Genomic DNA, 21,794 nt, shown 5'->3' with positions numbered 1-21,794 from the left:
TATTAAACAAATTGCAGGAATACGAATACATCACAAATTTCATATGTAAAATATGCCATTGGATTAATTTGATTTTTCTTCTACCTCTAAACACACTAAACACAAATTTTGTTCTCTTCAGAGGGTATTTGTAGCCACAATTTGGCCTTTTCTCTATCAGTAAGTTACAGACACTCTAAAACAGAGTTTTGCCTCCTGGTAGATGAGCAGTCTTGTTCTGAGTATTTTCAGTGTATTACGATCACACATGCATCCTTGCCTGCACAGTGCCAGAACATGTCCTAGTTGTCTTGCCTCTAGCCTCTCTTCACTTCTCAGCTTGGATTTCACTTTTTCTGGGAGGTCCTTCTCTATACCCAGAGACTGAGCCAAGCATCTTTGCTCTGTGCACAGCAATATACACAATAACAGCACAACAGAGAAATGCCACAATCTTTCTCCTATGCTAGACTTTAAGACCTCTAAACAGTGTTCTTTTACCAGTATATCCTTTCTAACATAGTACCTGCCACATGGTAAGCCTCAAGTTAATACTGTGGAATGAATAAATAATCATTCATTATTTCCCAGACTGAATATGCATTGCTCTTACAAAGAAAAAACAATTTTAGAAAATAAAGGTTTTTTTCCTGGTAATTACTACTGTCTATTCATACTACCACGATAGCATAATCTCTTGTAATCTGTATTTTCTAACAAGTGCAAGAAGAAAAAATACCCCTCTATGGGTATAATGTTCTTTTCCTCCAGTGAAGAAGCATTAAAGAAGATGAGGTAATGGGGTACGGTGCCATTGCTTTGTGGAGCCTGACATATTTCCTGCCGTTGCTCCATCCTTACCTGAGTCATCAGAGCTCTTAATCCTAATGCATTAAACCCTAAACTATACAGGCCCATTCCTTATTTCTTTCCTTTCAACCAACTCTAATACCTAAACTGTCAGTCACACCTCTGTGTTCCTTTCTTTTCTCTTTTCTTTCTTTCTTTCTTTTTTTTTTTTTTTTTTTAGAAAATCTCCAAGCATTTGGAAAATTTTTTTAAAGATTTTATTTATGTATTAGAGAGAGATGGGGGCAGAGACACAGGCAGAGGGAGAAGCAGGCTCCATGCAGGGAGCCCGACGTGGGACTCGATCCCGGGTCTCCAGGATCACGCCCTGGGCTGAAGGCGACGCTAAACCGCTCAGCCACTGCAGCTGCCCACCTGTGTTTCTTATAAAACTCTTCTCAAACTGGATTATTTCATCTTCCTAGCATATCCTGGACATTCAATAACACAAAAATTTTTAATCAACGTAGCACTGCAGTGTTACTATCATCCCCATACTACTCACTGCCATTAATGCCTTCAGTACAACTGCGCATTGGTGGAATTGCATAAATCAGGTAACATTCCCTTGTTAACAGGCTGAGTGTTTATACAAGAGGTGCTAAACTGGCGAGTCGGAAACCATTCACAAATAACAATTAAAAAAAACAAACAATTTATATTATTTTTGCTTTAATTCAAATATCAATGTTTACTACAGAAAATACACTGGAAACACCGACTAAAATGTCACTTATCAAACTTGTAAAAGCTGAAAGGATGATGTGTCAAAACAACTAGAACTCTCATATAGGAAGCTCAAACATAAGAAATTAAATTTAAACTAAACTGATCTTTTCTTCCAAACTGATTAATATTTTTCAGGATCATGAGTATAATTTTAGACTCCATATTATCTTTGTAACACATTTCTTGCAAATCACACAGAAAACTATAGCAAAACAAAAGTGAGAACTCTTAACAACTTAAAGCCAAAATATGCGAGTGAAATTAAAACTACTATAATTTCATGGACAAAAACAAAAAAAATGAAAGTAAAGAGGATTTTTATGAAGAAAAAGCAAAATAATATCTGTTTATGGCTAGAATACTATTTTTATTTTATTATTATTTATTTATTTATTTTTAAATATTTTATTCATTTATTCATGAGAGACACACAGAGAGAGGCAGAGGCATAAGCAGAGGGAGAAGCAGGCTCCCTGCAGGAAGCTCTACATGGGACTCGATCCCAGGACCCCAGAATCATGACCCGAGCCAAAGGCAGACGCTCAACCACCGAGCCACCCAGGTGCCACTAGAATACTATTTTAAAAAGCCATAGTACCATGGTACAAGAGGTTACCTACTGACGTATAAAATGATTCAAGGAGAATAGCTGAAACTACTGCAGAATAATTCTCCAACAAGTAAAACAAAACAAAAATAAATTATTGAAGGTATTTGTTACAAAAAGCTGGTCTCAACTGACTAGAACATGAATTCATATAATAACTAAAGCATAACCCTTTCTAATATTTCTATGTCTATATATCAGCCATTTTATACCTAATTTTTTTTTACCTCAAAACAATCATGATACAAATTTGGGCTTTTTGTATAAAATATGTTGTGTATATTCTGTAATGAGAACAAAAACTCTTTGGCTCTGAAAATTTGTCTATCAGTTCATAATTTACATACTTGTTTCCTCAATAAAAAATAATTTTCTCTACAAATTTATTCTGTATGAATGAATTCTGACTTAGATTATAAAATATAAGACCAAGGATTATGTCTCATGCCTTGGAGGTACATATAAACACAAGTAGTTTTTAAATGATTATGCTTTCCATATATCATAAAAATAAAATGTAACCTTTTAAAAATATAGTGCGAGAGGCAGGAAGAGAGATCACCCATCATCCTAAGCATATGGCTTAACTTTTTCATGCTATACTAATTATGCTTTTTTTTTTTTTACCAATCTCTTTAAAATACTCATTTTAATGCCAATATAACATTTATCTGCTGGATATCCTTCAGCTTGTATTCTTTTTTTTTTTAAGATTTTATTTATTTATTCATGAGAGAGAGAGAGGCAGAGACACAGGCAGAGGGAGAAGCAGCCTCTATGCAAGGAGCCAAACGCAGGTGCTAAACCCCTGAGCCACCTGGGCTGCCCTTCAGCTTGTGTTCTAACCGCACCACTTCACTGGCACTACTTTCATCAATGTTTTTCAATCAGTGGTGTGCTGGACCCAACTTGAACACTGCTCTAGAGCTGACATCAAATTTTTAGAAAAAACTGGAAGCTGGTTGTTAAACTACTGATGGTGTGACACTGGACACAGTGGAGATATTTCTACTACAAAATTCATCCCAGAGCCTGCTGTTAAACATTCACCTGTACCCTGTTGATGCTGTGTAAACTCAATGGACACTCTCACTTTCCCTCTTACTCCTCCCGCTTCTTCTGGCAGCTGCTTTGTCAGTTTCCTTTACTGGTTCCTCCACCTCTACTTGATCTCTAAATTCAACTGCCTGCTTGATGTCTCTCCTTGATTTTTAAAAATTAACATGTCTTAAAATTAAACTCTTAATTGCTCTTTCTGCCCCCCAAATGAATAGGTACTTAGAAACGGAGCACCACAGAAAAAGTTCTGAGTTGGGAATCAGACAGTGGGCCATGTTACAGTTCCTTAGTTCTTATGGGTAACATGTATTATCACTTCATATCTATTATTTATCTGTCAAATGGAAGTAATATATATTTTGCATTTGCAGATGATTAAACAAATGGCATGCAAAGCACCCAGAACAGTTCCTACCATATAATAGATGTTCAATAATGGCACCTATTATTTTATTTTTATGGTCAATAAATGCTTACATGAATGGACCATTAATTGAGGAGGAGGAAAACAGAAGAATGGCAAAAATGAAAAAGAGGCTCGTGTGTTCTAGTATCCTGAGAAAAGCTATATCTATCTTCTATAGATCTAAGTCCCCCCCCCCAAATTAATTATATATCACACTTTGTAGCCTGGTTAACAAATCTTAAAAATATATATGCCAAATAATTTGATTTCCATACATTTGCCTGAAAAAATAACCATTGATATGTAAATAATTCAACTGAAATATTTTTGGAAGGTTATTGTTATACCAAAGTTTAGAAACTTTTACATAACTAACATTAATGGAGCTACAATAAATTACTATGCAGCCATTAAAAATTATGCTGACGGGGGGTGGGGGTGGGGGAGCCCCAGGTGGCTGAACGGTTAGCACCTCCTACAGCCCAGGATGTGATCCTGGAGACCCAGGATCAAGTCCCACGTTGAGCTCCCTGCATGGAGCCTGCTTCTCCCTCTGCCTGTGTCTCTGCCTCTCTCTCTCTCTGTGTTTCTCATGAATAAATAAATAAAATCTTAAAAAAAAAATTATGCTGACGGGAATATATAATCACACAGAAATATGGTTGTATTTTATTATTAGGACAGAAAAAGCAGCTTTATGTAAGTATGATCTCACACAGAAACAAAAACAGAATATGGTGATGAGATCATGGGCCATTTTCCTTTTCTTTTGTTACGTATATTTTGAACTTAATTTTTCCTAGATTTATCAATTAACATCTATACAACAGGAAACAATACACTTTCTGTGGTACCTGATCAAGACATTTATTAACATCAATTCTGGTTTTCTATTCTTAAAATGCCCTTCTAAGGTATGCTTTAAAAAGTGCATGTCAAATTTATGGTAAGCTGATTTTAACCAACTTTCTATATATTTCCTTTAAATTTTTTCCTAAAGTTATCCCTAAATCCACATATGATATTCTATATACATTGTTAAGTTCAAATCACCACTAAATTTACATTCATAAAAGGACATTACATATGCAGCACTCTGGCATATTTTTATTTCAGTATTCTATAGATTGCATGAAATATTCAACCCTTTGTTTTAGAATAAGCTTTGTATTAGACAATTTTGTCCAACTGTAAACTAATGTCAGTGTTCTGAGCACATTTAAGTTAGGCTAGGCTAAGTTATGAGATTTGGTAGGTGAGGTGTATTAAATACATTTTGACTTACAATGGGTTTACCAGGATGTAAACCTATCTTAAGTCAAGGAAGATCTATACTTGGGTGATCTTTTCTTCACAAGAACATCTGGCCTAAAACATACATTTTCTCTTTTCATGACTTAGGTTCCCGCCTTTCCAATTAAGCCATTATCATTATATCTCATTTCCTTCCTACAGGCCCTTCTTCTTCAGTTTTCAAAATTTGATTCTTTCTGTTATTATGGAAGATAGTTAATTTGGACAGAGATGGGGTAGGAATGCTTTGATGAAATTAATTAAATCAGTTAAGATGTCCTGTGCTTTCCTAAGGGATAGAAGACCTTTTTTTTTTTTTTTGTCTGACTTTCCAGATATGGGGAGCATTTCCTTGTTTCTGACAAATATTTTTTTTATTACCTTTTATCTCATATTATGAATGGAGATTTGACACCAATAGCTACAGTGCTCATTTCTCCAAGTCTCTCTGGGCTTCTGTCCCAGCCACTCCAAAACAAACTCCAACAGCAATGCCAAAATCCCTAGAAGAACTCATTTGAGCTTGGTTAACCAATAATTTACATGATGAAAGGTATTTATCTTTGCCCCCCCCCCCAAAATTTACTTGCAAAGCGGAGTCTTTTTACCTGCATATCTTTATACATCATTATATGTTGGTTTATGTTACACCTGGAGCTGCCTGCGTCAGTCATTGCTACCACGTGGAAACACTCTGTCAACATACAAAAATAGCAGAATGCAGAGACAAATTTTCTAGTTATTGAGCCAAAAAAAAAAAATCCCTTTTTGCTTATTTCCACTTCTGTGGCTTGCATCCTAAAGCAAACTAATTTAGAAGTTGGTTCCAGATAATAGGGTGATAAAAGTGACAGAATCTCAAAAACTTGTTTACAAAGAAAGAGTGCAGGGCAGTGAACGTCTCATCCCCTAACAGGAAGTTGGAACTCCTTACTGTGCATTTAAACTGTAGCCTATTGTCTTGAAACAGACCACCTAAGGACGCTGATACTTTAAGAGAATACGGTATGAAAAGAAGGTGTTGATTACTTTTTTTTTAAAGATTTCATTTATTTATTTATGTATTTAGTTATTTATTTGAGAAAGAGAGAGATGGTAAGAGCATGAGTGGGAGGGAGGATCCCCACTGAGCAGGGAGCCCTCCGCAGGGCTTGATCCTAGGACCCTGAGATCATGACCTGAGCCAAAGGCAGACGCTGAACCGAGTCACTGCCTTCAAAATAACCCTACAAGAAAAAAACAGGTTGGCAAGTTTGAAAGTAGAAGGGACACAGATACAACTAGGTAAGAGGTGCTCTTCTCAATTATAACCAACAAGCCAAAAAGGCAAAATCAGATAATCACACATCTTGAGGAATTACAGAACTCTATGACCATGAAACAAAAGAGTTTCGGAAAGCAGAAGATAAGATTAGATCCTGGAAAGAGAAAGCTTGATCACCTATGACCATGTTCAACATTTATACATGTTGGATGATTCTTAGTTCCTATATTTACTTAATTTAATATCCTTTTCATAAAAATGTCTCTATTTGATTTCATATTTTTCTAAGTGTTTACATATAACTAGGTTATATTCTTTTTTTTTAACTAGGTTATATTCTTTATTCTGCTTTCTAAAATTCTGAAGCAAACTATGAAGAAACAAAACTGGTAACATGTAATTTACAGAATAAACTACACAAAAAAAGGACTGTTAGATAAATATAAATATAAGAGTTACTCTGTCCAATATTCTCATGCTCTTTGTTCCTTACTCAGAACAAATTAAGGTTATTCTGTTCTTATTTAGATATAGAAAGTTAAAACAGTAAAGTTACTGTCTCAAGGCATTCCTAACCCCATCTCTGTCCAACCTAGCTATCATCCATAATAATAGAAAGAATCAAATCTACTCTTTCTGTCTCAAGTTGAAATTTAAAATACTATTGTTTTAATGATAGTTACGAATCACTGAGGTGATATATTGATAAAGTATATGATGGAACAAAAATGTATTTTTGAAAGTTGGCTTGATAATCTAACCACCAATTATAATAGCTAGTCTGTAAAACCAAATTCAAAAAGAAAAATCTATATACAAAAGCGTTTTGAAACACACCCCATCAGAAGCTGATCAATTAAGTCTTCCCAAGTTGACATCAAGTCATTACATATCACATAGAAACACTTTAATTAGTGATTACTGTCAGAGCATAATATAATCCAACCTCATTTTTTTCAGAATACTGATAAAAATGTCAACTAGAATTATGTTTGATTCCAATTTAAAGATACAACAAAAAAGGCAATGTTAAGAGAAAATCTTTAAGATAAGTACATGTGATGATCAATGACCTCTGAAAGAAGTTTTAAAAAATTAGAAATGATAGCACACTTTTAGAGAAAATTATATAATGTGAAAGTAAATGTGTTACTAACCTGCCTTAAATATGTCAAAAGTATATTCTTAAAGGACACATTTTTTTGTCCCCAAGAAGCCTAACACATTACACAGAATCTGTTATGATAATAACAAGTCTATCCAGGCCTACATTTACTCAGCTAAAAGATGATTTCTAAGGTGCTAAAATTAAAGAAAATTCCGAGACAGCTCATATAAAACAAAACATAGAAGCAAGAAAGATCTGGTTATTCAACTAACCTAGAAACAAAAATTTAAAAACTCCAAATATATGTATCATGACGATTTCTTTATAATCAATCTGGGACTGTAACAGACCCACATAATGACACCAACGTTACGAACATTAAAATGATTAAGATCCTAACTTTTTCCATTAGCTGCCCATGAAGCATTTAACCATTAAATATTATGGAGACTCCATCCTGAAAAGTCTCCTTAATTTTCCTCAGAAAAATGGCCAACAGTTTCTCCCATCAGTGAAGACTTACTTTTAGAACTCAAGATTTATAGAACAATGACCATATTCTGAGAGAAGACCAATTTTATGAAAGTAAAAAGTTATTTTAGGCTTTATTTCCAATTTAGGAAGAAACATAAAATCATAAAATGAGCAAAAAACAATTCGGTCTGCCTCATCCATTCACTTTCTTGTGAACCCCAGCTCACCTAAGAAAACTGCAGCAGCACTGAGTGGGTTAACAAGAGAAAGAATAACAGTGAGGGCCACCACAGGTGAGCATTCACACCTATCCTGTCACCTTCACTGTAACAGGACTGATTACATGAAGGCAGAGCCAGGACAATATAAGGAACATCTACAACCTCAGTAATCTTCAGTATATACACCTATCAATTTATTGTTCAGCAGTTTGTGGTTATGTGTGTTAAAATGAATCTCTTACGAGTGATGTCAACATCAGCAAAGAAAAAGTTTAGGGCCTGAAGAACTGCTCCTGACAGAATCAGCTTTTGGTCACACATTTAAAACAATGAAATATTAGCCCAAATAGTATTTTCAAGTCTGCCTGATTCAAGTATTTCCTAGCCATTCAAAATACCTAGTTGGTTTTATTTTGGCCATAAAACTTCGAAGTAAAGGATTAAAAACTATTACAGATTACTGGCATACATTATTTTATTGTACTTCATAGATATTATATTTTTTTTACAAACTGAAGGTTCGTGGGAACCCTTTGTCCAGCAAGTCTACCAGCACCATCTTTCCAATAGCATTTGTTCACTTCATGTCTCTATGTCACATTTCGGTAATTCTTACAATATTTCAAATTTATTCGCCGTTTTTATATTTGTTATGGTGATGTATAATCAGTGATTATCAATTTCCAAAGGCTCAGATGACAACGTTTTTTAGCAATAAAGTTTTTTTTTAAAGATTTTATTTATTTATTCATGAAAGACACAGAGAGAGAGAGAGGCAGAGACACAGGCAGAGGGAGAAGCAGGCTCCATGCAGGGAGCCCGACGCGGGACTTGATCTGGGGACTCCAGGATCACACCCTGGGCTTAAGGCAGGCGCTATCCTGCTGAGCCACCCAGGCTGCCCAGCAATAAAGTATTTTTTTTTTTAAATTTTTATTTATTTATGATAGTCACAGAGAGAGAGAGAGAGGCAGAGACACAGGCAGAGGGAGAAGCAGGCTCTATGCACCAGGAGCCCGACGTGGGATTCGATCCTGGGTCTCCAGGATCGCGCCCTGGGCCAAAGGCAGGCGCCAAACCGCTGCGCCACCCAGGGATCCCCAATAAAGTATTTTTAAATCAAGATATATACATTGTGTTTTAGACATAATGCAATTGTACATCTAATAGTCTACAGTATGGTGTAAACATAACTTTCGTATGCATTGAAAAGCCAAAAAACTTATTTGACCCACTTTACTGTGCTATTCACTTTACTACACTATAAGCTTTACTGTGGCAGTCTGAACTGAACCTGCAATGTCTCCACGGTATGCCTGTAGAAATATAGATCATGTCTGATTGCTGTGTTCAAAACTGCTTCTGCTAAGCCTTTATATTTTTTTCAGTGTTGTTTACACTAAAGTGTATGATAAAATCCTTTTTAGTAAGTATTTCAATGTCCATTTAATTTGTAGTTTCTTCTATCTCACAAACTAGACAGTAAGTTTCTTTGGGGCAAGAGCTACAAGATCCCTGTATTTCTCTGAATGTTTAGAAACAGCTTTTTTATTATATCATGTCTCCCTACCACTAGCCATAGACCCGTTACAAATAAATACTACATAAAATGCATTTATAGAATGAAGAATTCCTTGTAGCCCATAGAATGAAGTCTCGCTTCAGTCTCAATCCCATTTTCCACTTTGTAGACAGAGGAAAAAAAAATTGTTTTTCCTAAAAGCACCAAAGAAACTTCACTGGTCTTGTGCCAAGAACCCTTTCATGGCCTTGCAATGCCACTTAGCGAAAATAAAAATTCCTTAGTACACAATCCTCTTTATCTGTCCCCAGCTTCCCCCTTCTATCCCTGGCCCTCTCTCTCCACCTCTCTCACACTGTCTCAAAGACAGGGAACTGGTGGTGTGCTGCCTCCAAGCCTGGACACCCAGAGCTCCCCCTACTTGGACTGTCTTAATGTAATGTTGCTCCATGGACTTGTCTAAAGTGCCACCTCCTCTACAAAGCATTTTGCTCATCTCCCATCGTTTTCAGCTGGCCTTCCCTCCCAGTACTTCTAGGAAAGAAGGAAAATTTTGCTTCTCCGAAAATAGTGGACACTAAGTATGACAGAAAACAATATATAGGGCTCCTGGGATGCTCAGTCCATTAAGTATCTGACTCTTGATTTCCACTCAGGTCACAATATCAGGGTTGTGAGACAGAGCCCTGCACTGGGCTCTGCACTGGGCGTGAAGCCTGCCTAAGATTCTCCCTCTTTCTCTGCCGCTCTTCTCCTGCTTATGCTCTTTCTCTTAAAAAAAAAAAAAAAAAAAAAAAAAAAAAAGAAAGAAAGAAAGAAGAAAGAAAACTAATATAAGTTGGAGGGGTAATTTCTGGTGTTAGGATGATTGCAGAAACGTGATTTGAGATCAATTTAAGAGGCTGTACTGTACAAATGTTAGAAATATCTAATTTCTTGAATTTAGGAATTTATGAAGGTCACAGATTATATGCCCTGTAAAAACCAAGGATCTAGAATATTATATATATATATATTACACAGTGTCCATATTTTTCTCACATGCTAGCAGATTCTGTACCATATTAATAAATGGCATAAGTAAAACACATTTACTAAAACAATGCCCTGTATGGCCATATGTGCTCATGAATTTCTGTCTCCTCAGAAGCATATCTCTCTAACACTGAGTTAGTTTTCTTTTTCCACTGAGTTAGTTTTTAAGTGTAGTATTTATGTCATGTATCTTAACTTTGATACCTTTTTCCAAATGGAATGCTATTATTTCGTTTTGTTGGTATAGAATATGTTCTGTAAGAACTAAAGCATTATAAGGTACATGGGTCACCATAAAATTGCTATTCTCAGTCTCAATCTCATTATGATTTAGGAGACACTGTAGGAGTCAAAAGCAAATGTACAGAGAAAGATAAAAGAAAATCACATAAGTTCTGATTGGGAGAGTATAAAGGAAGTTGAAACAAAAATATCAAGAAGTCAGAGATTTGAAGAAGCAGTAGAGATTTTCTTACTGGCTTTATAGAAGCAAAGAAACATGTTGTGAACTGCCAATGGAGGGAGTCAGGTGGCAAGAACCTGAGAACTTCCAGGAACTGAAAGCACTACCCAGGCAACAAGAAGCAAGAAAATGGGGATTTTAGCCTTATCTACAAGGGAACTAAATTTTGTTAACTACCAGTGAGTATAAGAGAGGACTTCAAGCCTCAGCCAAAATCATAGCCCCAACCAAAATCATAGCCCCAAATGAAATCTTGATTTCAGGATATGAGATGTTGAGCAAATGCCCCAACTAAGTTTGCCTTGATTCCTGACCCACAGAAACTATGAGAGAATAAATTTGCAGTGTTTTATGCCACTGACTTTGTGGTAATTTATTAAACAGTAATGGAAGACCAATACGTTATGCTTTACAACCAAGAAAATATTGCTGTTGCATGTGTCTACTTACAGATCTCGTCTACATCAAACAGGTTTCTCAAAATACACTGCCTTTTCTATATAATCTAGCAATGAACTTCCATTTTCATGAAATCTGGAAACTTCAAATTTATCAAAGAATTTTATCTCCAAGCTTTCATTTACTTAAAAATATATCTGAAAGAGAAAACTGAATTTAAAAGTGTATTTCCCTAACTTTTTAGAATTATATTTTATTTTATTTATTTATTTTGGGGGGGGGTTCAAGAAGAGACAGTGAGGGAGATAGAGGATCTGAAGCAGGCTCCATACCTAGCGCAGAGCCCAATGTGGGGCTTAATCTCATAACCCTGAGATGATGACCTGAGCTGAAATTAAGAGTTGGATGCTTAACCCACTGAGCCACCCAGGTGCCCCTGGAATCATATTTTAAAAACATACTATTTTAGAAAATATTTACTATATCCCATGCTTAGAAAAAAGACATACATTTCACATATTTATCTTTTCAGTATTTACGTTAATCACTAAAATATATCATGTTAAGGAATACATCATATTGTGAGAGCATACTGACTCGTGTGAATATTTTCAGATAATATGTAATATGTGGAGAAAGAAGAGAAAGAACAATTTCACAGTCAAAATTTCTATTAGATTATATAATAATAACTTCTCCAACATAACAATCTGTTTTCATAGCTAAATCTATCATCTAGTGAAGCTGGGGGAAAGAGTTTGGTGATATTATCCATCACATAGTTCAAGGGCAAAATAAACTGCCTTTAAGTATTTTCAAAATGTAACAATTAAAATTCTGTTCTGTTTCTGTCAAACAAGAAATTTGTAACTAAAATTTTTAACACCCAGGATAAAGGTTCATATTATCAGTTGCTTTATTAAACTCTTTTTCTGAATAATTCCAAATCAAGTTTGGTCTTTTAAAAAGAAATCTACTTTAAGTTAGCCTACCTTCCACACTCAGTGTCCCCATTTTAGACTCCAAGAAATCAAATAATGTGCTTGGTGCTGATGGCCTTGCATTTCCCAGTTCCTCCTCTTCTTCAGATCTTATTCTCCCCCTGCCTTTTCCTTTACCTTAAGAAGTGAAAAAATGACATAGTTATTGTACATGCAAAAACAAAAGGAGAAAACCCACTAAAATATAATCATCGGTCATCTTAAGTTTGATTTTGTATTTCTTTCTTTTCATATTTTTCTGTGTATTTTATATCTTTTAAATAAAAAAGTTTTAAAATTATTGTATTAACCAGCACCTTTAGTTCTCTAAACGATCTATTTGGAAATTTGAATTTCTTCACGTAAATTATCTCTTAATAGAAAAAATTCATTTTTATAAAATTTTTCTTTAACCACTTATGTTTTAAAAGAATATAGGATTAAGGCTTGAATGACTAAAGAATAACACTAAGTAAAAGTCATGTGCTTGTTAATTTTAAAGTTTGTAAACTAGTTATACAAGGGGCAAAGTTCTAGAAATAATTAATAGAACAACTTACTTTATAACATTTTTTCTCTATCGCTTATAACAACTCTGTTAAATAAGGTATTATTAGACCTACTTTACATAAAATGAAGACAAACAGACTTGGAGTAACTTGAAAAAGTCTCCGTGGTTCCAAAATTGGGCTCCTTCCACTTACCATAAACAGAAATGAAGTTATGGTGCTTCTCTCCCCCAACAAAACCCCAGCCTGAAAAGCAAACAATACTATCTGGCACATTGCTTAATGAATTCTACCTCTCAGAGGTGGTCCTGTAACAGGTTTGTGTTTATTGCTGTTAAGAAGTACATTCAGTGCTGCTTCTAAGTTGTTGCCATTATCCATTAGAGCTTGCCTGGATGCTTCTTTACTGAAGCCCATTTCTGTTATGTGTTTCAGAGCCTTCTCATCAACCTGTAAGAAATTAAGAGCAAAACTGTGCTGATGGCCATAAATAAGCAAGGTATAAGTTTTAAACTATATACTGTTTTTTAAGTAAAAATTACATCTCTTGCTTATGGAAAAAATATCATACATACAACATTCACTTGCTGCTTTTTCATACCAACAGTCAAGGAAAAATATATATGATATGTGGGGTTATGCCTCAAGTACTCTCTGACTTCACAACTACCATTACAAATGCATGAAAGAAGGAAGGAAGGAAGGAAGGAAGGAAGGAAGGAAGGAAGGAAGGAAGGAAGGAAAAAAAAAGGGAGGGAGGGAGGGAGGGAGGGAGGGAGGAAGGAAGGAAAGGAAAGGAAAGAAAGAAGAAGGAAAATGTGTCAGAATAAAAGCTTCTGAAAATAAGTGAAAACTATATAATGAAAATTTTCCTTGATTGATATTTCTATACTTCTATATCCTCAGTGGGATCAATTCCTGGAGCTCTCTACTCCATCATCTTTGTGATGTCACGCCCTTCATGTGTTTAATCCTTACCACAACCCCAAACTGCTGGGCTCTGATGTTCCATAGCAAGATATCCTCAGAAAAGTATTCTCAATTTACTGAAATTTAAAGGCTTTAGTTAAGGACCATATTTTTTTCAGCTCACTATATCTACTTTAACCTGAAAATTGACTTTTTTAAAAGAATGAAATGGTCATATGTTCAAGGGAGACACAGCCTGACCCATAGTTATAAACCCATTCTCCCTGGTCAGTGACTGATTTAGAAGTGGACATGTGACTTAGCTCTAGATGATAAGACATAAATGGAATTTTCTGGACATTTCAGAAAATATTTTCTTATCTGATAAAATGGCCTATACTCTTTCCTTCCTGCCTTTGAACTTTTTGTGTGAAGATTTAACACACAGAGAATCCTGTAACCCTGAGAAGAAAGCCAAAAAAATCATAGAGATGCCCACCAGAGCTCCAACATTGTTAAACTACTGAATTTATCAGTCTTTGTAACCATCTACTTCTGAATTTCTAGTCATGTGAAATAATAATTCCCTATTATTTCAGCCAGTCTTAGTATTCAGTACCCTACAGATAAAATCATCTAAAGTCATTTAACCTCTAAAGGCAGAGAAAAATGAAGTCTTGTCAGTTCCCTTATATCTGAGGACACTGCAGCATACCAAAAATAATTTGACTCCCACCATTTATCTTAAAAATCAAGGTATATTTCGCAAATGAGACCATAATATACATGTACTCATTCTAATATATTTTTCCCAAAGACTGAAGCAAAACAACAAAATCACTTCTGACAAAATTTGAGAAAGATGTGGGGAAGGGGAGGGAAAGGATGTTCCTGATGCATCATCTTATAGAATATAATCACTATGAAATATTCTCTAATTTGGTGGCTTTTTATCAATCTATTCCAAAAGACATTATTTGGACATTAGAAATTTAAGAAAAATGGAAGATTTAAGTAAATTATCTTTCAAATAATTTAGATTTTCCATAAATTAATTATAATCCTTATTAAAAGCCTTCTGAAAATTGTAGAATCTATCCATAATACACTGAACAAAGTCAGTGGTGGTTATGAGAAAACACAAAAATCAGCAAGGCAAGGAAGAACACATTAATTTTGTGGTTGATTCTTTACCCTTACCAGTTCTCTATAGACACCTTCGTGTTTCCCCTCAGATTTGGCTGACTTTTCTTTTTGTAAAATTTCTCTATTTCGGTTACCAGTAGCACTCATGTTGAGATTACTTCTAGCACCACCACCACCTCCTCCAAATGTCTTGGTCTTTTGATAAGGGAAAGACAAAAGAGATGCAAGTAAATAACATTGAAAAATAGTTCTCAAGACTAATCTACAACTAAAACACCTAGTAAAACTGAAGCACCAAAAAGCATCTTAATTATATTTTACATGAGAAGAATTGAATATTAACTAATTATTTTTAAACAAATATCTACTGGCCATAATCTCTTCTTTTTAATCATCAAAATAAACTTAAACAGACAACAATATACAAGAAAATAAAATAGTACCAGTATCATGGATCAAGTGTTAAAATAATTCTAGGATACCATACTTTACTGATATCATGAGACCTGGGTTATATACAACCAGCTATAAAGCAGGTGTACCTTTAGCAGGTACTAAACATGTCTAGGAATTGATTACATTATGCTCATGATCCAGTAATAAGGTTTAAAAAATATTCATTCATTCATTCATTCATTCATTCATTCATTCATTCATTCATTCATTCATTCATGAAGCAGAGAGAGAGAGAAACTGTGAAAGCAAGTCACCAGGAGTGGGAGGGGCAGAGAGACAAGCAGAAGCTCCGCTGGAAGCAGGAAGCTGGAATTAGGGCTCCTCCCAGGATCCTGAAATCATGACCTGAGCCAAAGTCAGGTGCTTAACCAACTGAGCCACCCAGGTTCTCCTGACTTTTTCTTTAAGATTTCATTTATTTATTCATGAGAGACACAGAGAGAGAGGCAGAGACATAGGCAGAGGGAGAAGCAGGTTCCCTGCGGGGAACCCAATGTGGAACTGGATCCCAGGACCCTGGGATCATGCACTGAGTTGAATGCAGCCGCTCAACCACTGAGCCACTCAGGCATCCCGGGATGCTCCTGATTGTATGATCTTAAAAAGTAAACAAATCATATTAATTTTAACACTAGATTAAAATGCTCCTTACTAACTTATTATTTACATTAATTATATAATATGCTATCTTACCAACTACATATAAAAACTTTAAAGTCTGTGTTTCTTATTTTGCCTGATTTATTTGAATAGTTATGTTTAATCACATTTGAAAATCTGATTTGATCTTACTTTTATTAAAACTATTGTGGAAAGACTAGAATGTAAAAATGTTAGTTTGGAAAGATATAAATTTATGACTGAAAAGCAACCCACTGCTGTTACTTGTACAATATCAGATTAAACACCTAGTTATGCAATATCCTTATAGTTCTAGTAGATCTAATAAAAGAGAAAGAAGTCAAGACTTGCTTTTTTATTAGTGATAATAATAGTTTTACATGTGTTTTGAAATTATGACAGTAAGAAAACATTCTAGATATAGATTTATAGAACACTGGGAAATTATTTTGAATCAGATGAAAATATAAAGAAATAGAAAAATGATATAAGCATTAACCAGACAATACATTAAATATTGATTAGGTAGTTTTTATTTAAATCAAAATTAAAACTACATCTTCAAAGACCAAAGTTGCATTATTAGATTCATTCAATTTTTGGTTTATGCAATAGATTTGGAATGTCTTGACAGTCATCACTTATAAAACCATAAAGAAAAATGGGAGTTCATATTATTGTGACATAAAGTTTATTAGACTGGGATATAGTGGAGTATAGTTAAGAACATAGGCTTTGGAACTTGACAAGACTGGGACTAAATCTTTGCTCAGCCACTTACTAGTTCCTGTCTTCAGTAAGTTACTTCCATCTCCTGTAAGACAGCTTTCTCATTCTTAAAACAGGGATGAGAAAACCTACTTCATTGGGATGTTGTAAGAATGAAATGACCTCAATAACACAAAGTGATCAGTTTAGTAACTGGCACATGGTAAACACTCAGAACCCATGGCAACATTAACTGTTTCGCTGAATATATTAAAACATAATTACCTGAGAACTCTGGACACTGATGTGTTTCAAATTAAATATATTTCTGGAATTTAAATTCCATAACTCCAAAAGTACTTTTCTTTCTTTTGGTACTAGTAAAACAGTCCCATCTTCTGGATGCTTTTCTTTCTTATTTTCTTTCCATTTTTATGGATTAAACAGTAAGATAAATAAATTTTCAGAATTGCTTTTCACTGTTTTAAAAGTTGCCACTCACTAAACATAAATATCTAGAAACAACACAACTTAAACATCACCCATAAAGTAAATGGTGTCCTTTATGAGTGACACCATCTTGTCCGTACTGTATAATTTACTGTGAAATCATCATGACCAAGAAACTCAAGTGGGTCCCTAATGCTCCATAGCAACCTCACTTTATTTCCTTACCCCATCCACCCTTCCAGTCTTCTAGACCACTATTTTACATATTCCTCTTACTCCTCAAACCTCCAACATCTTCTCCATGTCACCGTTGACCTTGCTGACTTCCTCACTAAAAAAAAAAAAAACTGAAATAATCATTACAGAACTTGCATAGATTTTTACCACATCAACCCACCCACTGACATCTGCATACTTACTTTCTCTTAACACTGTATATTTTACCATCCACATGAATATCTAGAGGAATCTAAAGGAAATGAATTCCCCAACTCTACATTATGTCTCAGACCACATCTTACATGATCTTTCAGCAGCTTTTGACAAGTACAATACTCCTTCCTCCATGATGCAATTTCTGCATTCTCTTGTTTTGACACTAACTTCCTGGTTGCACCTTGTCTGGTTCAACCTCTTTCATCCAACCTCTAGTACAACAGGGTTCATTTGTTGCCCTCTTTATTCTTCTCTTCAGCACTCATTTGGTGATCTCATTTAGCTTCATGATTTTCAAAGGGCATTCATATATCTACTACTTCCAAATGTGTATCTCTTCCAAAGCTCACTTTTTAAATTACACTCTTCTGTCTCACTGCCTATGAAGCCACATGGATGTCTAACAGGCACACTTCAACATTAATATGTTCAAAACAGAATATCAAATCTTTACTCTCAAATCCATTCCACTATAGTCTTCCCCAATTCAAAATGAGCAACTCTAACCTGCCAACTTCTCAGGGCAAAACCCTTGGAATCATTCATGACACCTCTTCTTATGTACCACATTCGGTATCTCAGAAATGGTGACAGCTCTACTTTGAAAATTCCATAATCTGACTACTTGGCACCACTTAGACAGGTGCCATCTTTCCAAGATACCATTATTTTTCCCTCCTCGGCTTACTTTAACAATTTTCTAGCTCATCTGACTCAATTTTCTGCTCTAAAATCTACTCTGAACCTAGCAGCCAGAATTAGCCTTTTAAAGTTGATGTTACTGCTGTGCTGAAAACCCTTTAAAGACTCTCATTTCTCTCTCAATAAAGGTCAGTGTTTTTAACATGGCTTACAGAGCCCTACATACATTGGCCTCCAACCTCCATTATCACTCTTGACTTTATATTCTACTTCTTGTCCCTTTGTTCTCTCTGCTTCCACTGACTACTTTCCTATTTCTTGAACATATACTCCTGCTGTTGAACCTTTGCAAAGGCTTTTTCTTCTCACATACCATATAGCTAATTCTCTTATCTCCTTCAAGTCTTGGCTCAAATCTCATCATCCTGAGACCTAATCAAATTACAATATTTAAAACTGAAATCTGCAACTTACTTATTTAGCATGTTTATATTACTTAGTGTCCTTACTAGGATGTAAACTACACAAAATTTAAAAGAATAGTCAATTTCTGACCATCCTATTTATTTTCTCCCAAAAGGTTTATTTGTCACATTTAAAGTACAAAATCAAATACACAGATCCAAATATTGAACCATGTATAAATATCTATACGTATTACTTGTACCTACACAACCCATCTGTACATTCTAATCTAGTCACCAACACTATCTTCTGAGTAAAAAGCATAACCTCTAAAAAAACCAAACTTTATTATTAGTAACACTGCTAAAGGTAAACTATTTTCACTTTATCATTTGGAAGGACAGAAACAGATACTGTGCAGGAAGTGGGGAATTTCTAAGTATAAATCCAGTATGTCTACATGGGCTTCTTAAAACATATTCTATAGGAATAATCAATAGATGAATTTTGCCAAAGTCTTTGGGCATATTAAGTATAAAAGAAACATAAGTTATGAGAAAAAAATTTGTTAATTAGTTACATTCCAGAGTTTTTATTTTGGTTTTTAATGCAAAGAAAGGACTTAATTTTGTCTAACAGTACAGCATTTCTAAGTCCTATTTTCTATAGAGTTGTAATGAATTTTGGGGGAGATACCTGTATTTTGACCATCCTATTTAAAAATGCACCCCATCCCCAACTGGCATTCCCAACTCTCCAACCTACTCTACATTTTTTCTTCTAATAGCACTTACCAACATCTAACCTACCACATAACTTAGTGTGCTAACAGTCTGTCTCCTTTACTAAAATATGAGATTGATAAGGGCAGAGGTCTTTCATCTATTTTGTTCACTGATTTAACCTAAGCATTTAAAACACTTCCTAGGAGGGTCCTGAGTGGCTCAGTTGGTTAAGCATCCAACTCTTGATTTTGGCTCAAGTCATGATCTCAGGGTCATGAGATAGAGTCCTGTGTTGGGCTCTGCATGGGGTGTGGAGCCTGCTTAAAATTCTCTCTCTCTCCCTCTGCCCCTCCCTGCCCCTTCACACTCACTCTCTCTCTCAAAATAAAAAATAAAAAAATCTGCACTTCCTAGCATATAGATTTTCAAAAGATATTTGCTGTAAAGGAAAAAAATAAAAATCATGGCTTGATCATGTACAGTAGACTCTACTAAATCCACATTGTTTATATGGATAATCATAAAACATCTCTTCAGTATAATTACAGTATTATATGATTTGGCTGTTCAGACATTTAGATTAAATATAAATCTGGGCAGCCCGCGTGGCTCAGCGGTTTAGTGCCCCCGTCAGCCCAGGGTGTGGTCCTAGACTCCCGGGATCGAGTCCCGCATCGGGCTCCCTGCATGGAGCCTGCTTCTCCTTTTGCCTGTGTCTGTGTCTCTCTCTCTCTGTGTCCCTCATGAATAAATTAATAAAATCTATAAATAAATACATAAATATCTGTGTGTGTGTATGTAGGTGTATTTATCTCTATAAACATATAGATACAGGGATAATCTACATAGATACAGGGATAATCTACTATAATGCATATAGGTTTAGTCCTAGATTTGCCACTGAGTAACACTAGGCAAGTTCAGTTAGCTTTGAACCAACATCAGTTCCCTCATATATAAATTGGGAAGTTTTAAGCTTCTTCAGAAAACTAGGAATCTTTACTTATCAAATATTATGTAAAATACAATGTGATCAATTATGACCTTAAAAAATGAAGCATATTACAATATAACTATATTCTAGCAAATAGCTATAACCACATCAAACAAAATTTTGGGAGGAAAGTTTGCGTGAGAAAAATGTACATCAAAGGAACCACTTTCCTATAATCATTAAGGAATTGACATATACTCAATATACTCTTTTTAAACTTCATAACTTTAATAGCTTTTTGGGAAAGAAGAAATATATTTTATGTGAACTATGCAAAATATATTAATTTCAAAACCATTAAAAATTATTTTTAAAAAAATGTACCTTAGAACATAGGAAATACTAAAGAATACCAATAGTTACATTTATTGAGTGCTCTTAGTTGAAGGAAGATTTGATCTGTTTCATACAGGGTTCTAAATGTTTTAAAGATTATTGATTTGGGATCCCTGGGTGGCGCAGCAGTTTGGCGCCTGCCTTTGGCCCAGGGCGAGATCCTGGAGACCCGGGATCGAATCCCACATCGGGCTTCCAGTGCATGGAGCCTGCTTCTCCCTCTGCCTGTGTCTCTGCCTCTTTCTCTCTGTGACTATCATAAATAAATAAAAATTTTTAAAAAAAGATTATTGATTTAATTCTCACAGCAACCATATGAAGTGGGTACCATTATTATTATCCCCTTTCATAAATGAAGAAAAATAAAGCATAAAACACTAAGTAAACAATGCAAAGTTGTCAGCAGGATATGCTTCCAGGATGTCTGATTCCAGAACTTGTGCTCTTGGGCCCTACATTAGATTGATAATAGAAAAACACTGCAGGAAGAACAATCAAAATGCAATAAGTCTCTTACTTATACTTCAAATTTAAATAGGAAAGTAGTTGCTAGCTAAGCTTCTAATGAATAAAGGAAAGTATTTCAATCTCACTGATTAAGAAAAGTCTGTCTAAGCAACTAATCAATGAACTAAAATTTCTTATCAAAGTCTAAAATCAATAAATAACTAGAAAAAACACCTATTTCAAATAAGCAGGATAGCTTAAATAATGAAAAGAAAACCATTTGGCTGTTAATAGAACATGATGGATTACATGTGTATATAAATACATATGATCCAAAGAAAAAATTATTTTTTACTTAGTAGGATGAAGAATGAAAACTAACAAAAATGTTAATCCTTGAACCACTGATTTATGCTCTGATTTTTATCTGCACTCCTCAGAAGTGGCATTTAGCCCAACTAACAAAGCTAATTCTGCCATAATGCAAAGTGTCATGTTCAGTTGCCACTCTATTAAGAAGAAAAGGAAGAAGGAGAAAAGGGTAGTTTGTTAGCAAGAATTGTCAAAGAGAGGGCACCGGAGTGGCTCAGTTAAGCATCTGCCTTGGCTCACTCAGGTCATGA

General features: G+C 34.9%; 1 protein-coding gene across 6 annotated transcripts in view; it reads right to left on the bottom strand.

The window, feature by feature from the left end:
• The window catches only part of TDRD3 (tudor domain containing 3), a 162,338-nt gene that overhangs the window by 49,820 nt on the left and 90,724 nt on the right, over positions 1-21,794 (bottom strand). For all 6 annotated transcript variants that reach the window (XM_055335867.1, XM_055335868.1, XM_055335863.1 and 3 more), the window contains exons 8-10: positions 15,007-15,147; positions 13,191-13,347; positions 12,401-12,526 (exon numbers count right to left, since the gene is read on the bottom strand). In XM_055335867.1, the coding sequence (XP_055191842.1) occupies positions 12,401-12,526; positions 13,191-13,347; positions 15,007-15,147 (424 nt within the window). The remainder of the gene's footprint in view (positions 1-12,400; positions 12,527-13,190; positions 13,348-15,006; positions 15,148-21,794) is intronic.

The sequence above is a fragment of the Nyctereutes procyonoides genome, unplaced genomic scaffold (assembly GCF_905146905.1).
Source record: "Nyctereutes procyonoides isolate TBG_1078 unplaced genomic scaffold, NYPRO_anot_genome, whole genome shotgun sequence".
Taxonomy (NCBI): domain Eukaryota; kingdom Metazoa; phylum Chordata; class Mammalia; order Carnivora; family Canidae; genus Nyctereutes; species Nyctereutes procyonoides.
This window is presented reverse-complemented; position numbering and strand designations above follow the sequence as displayed.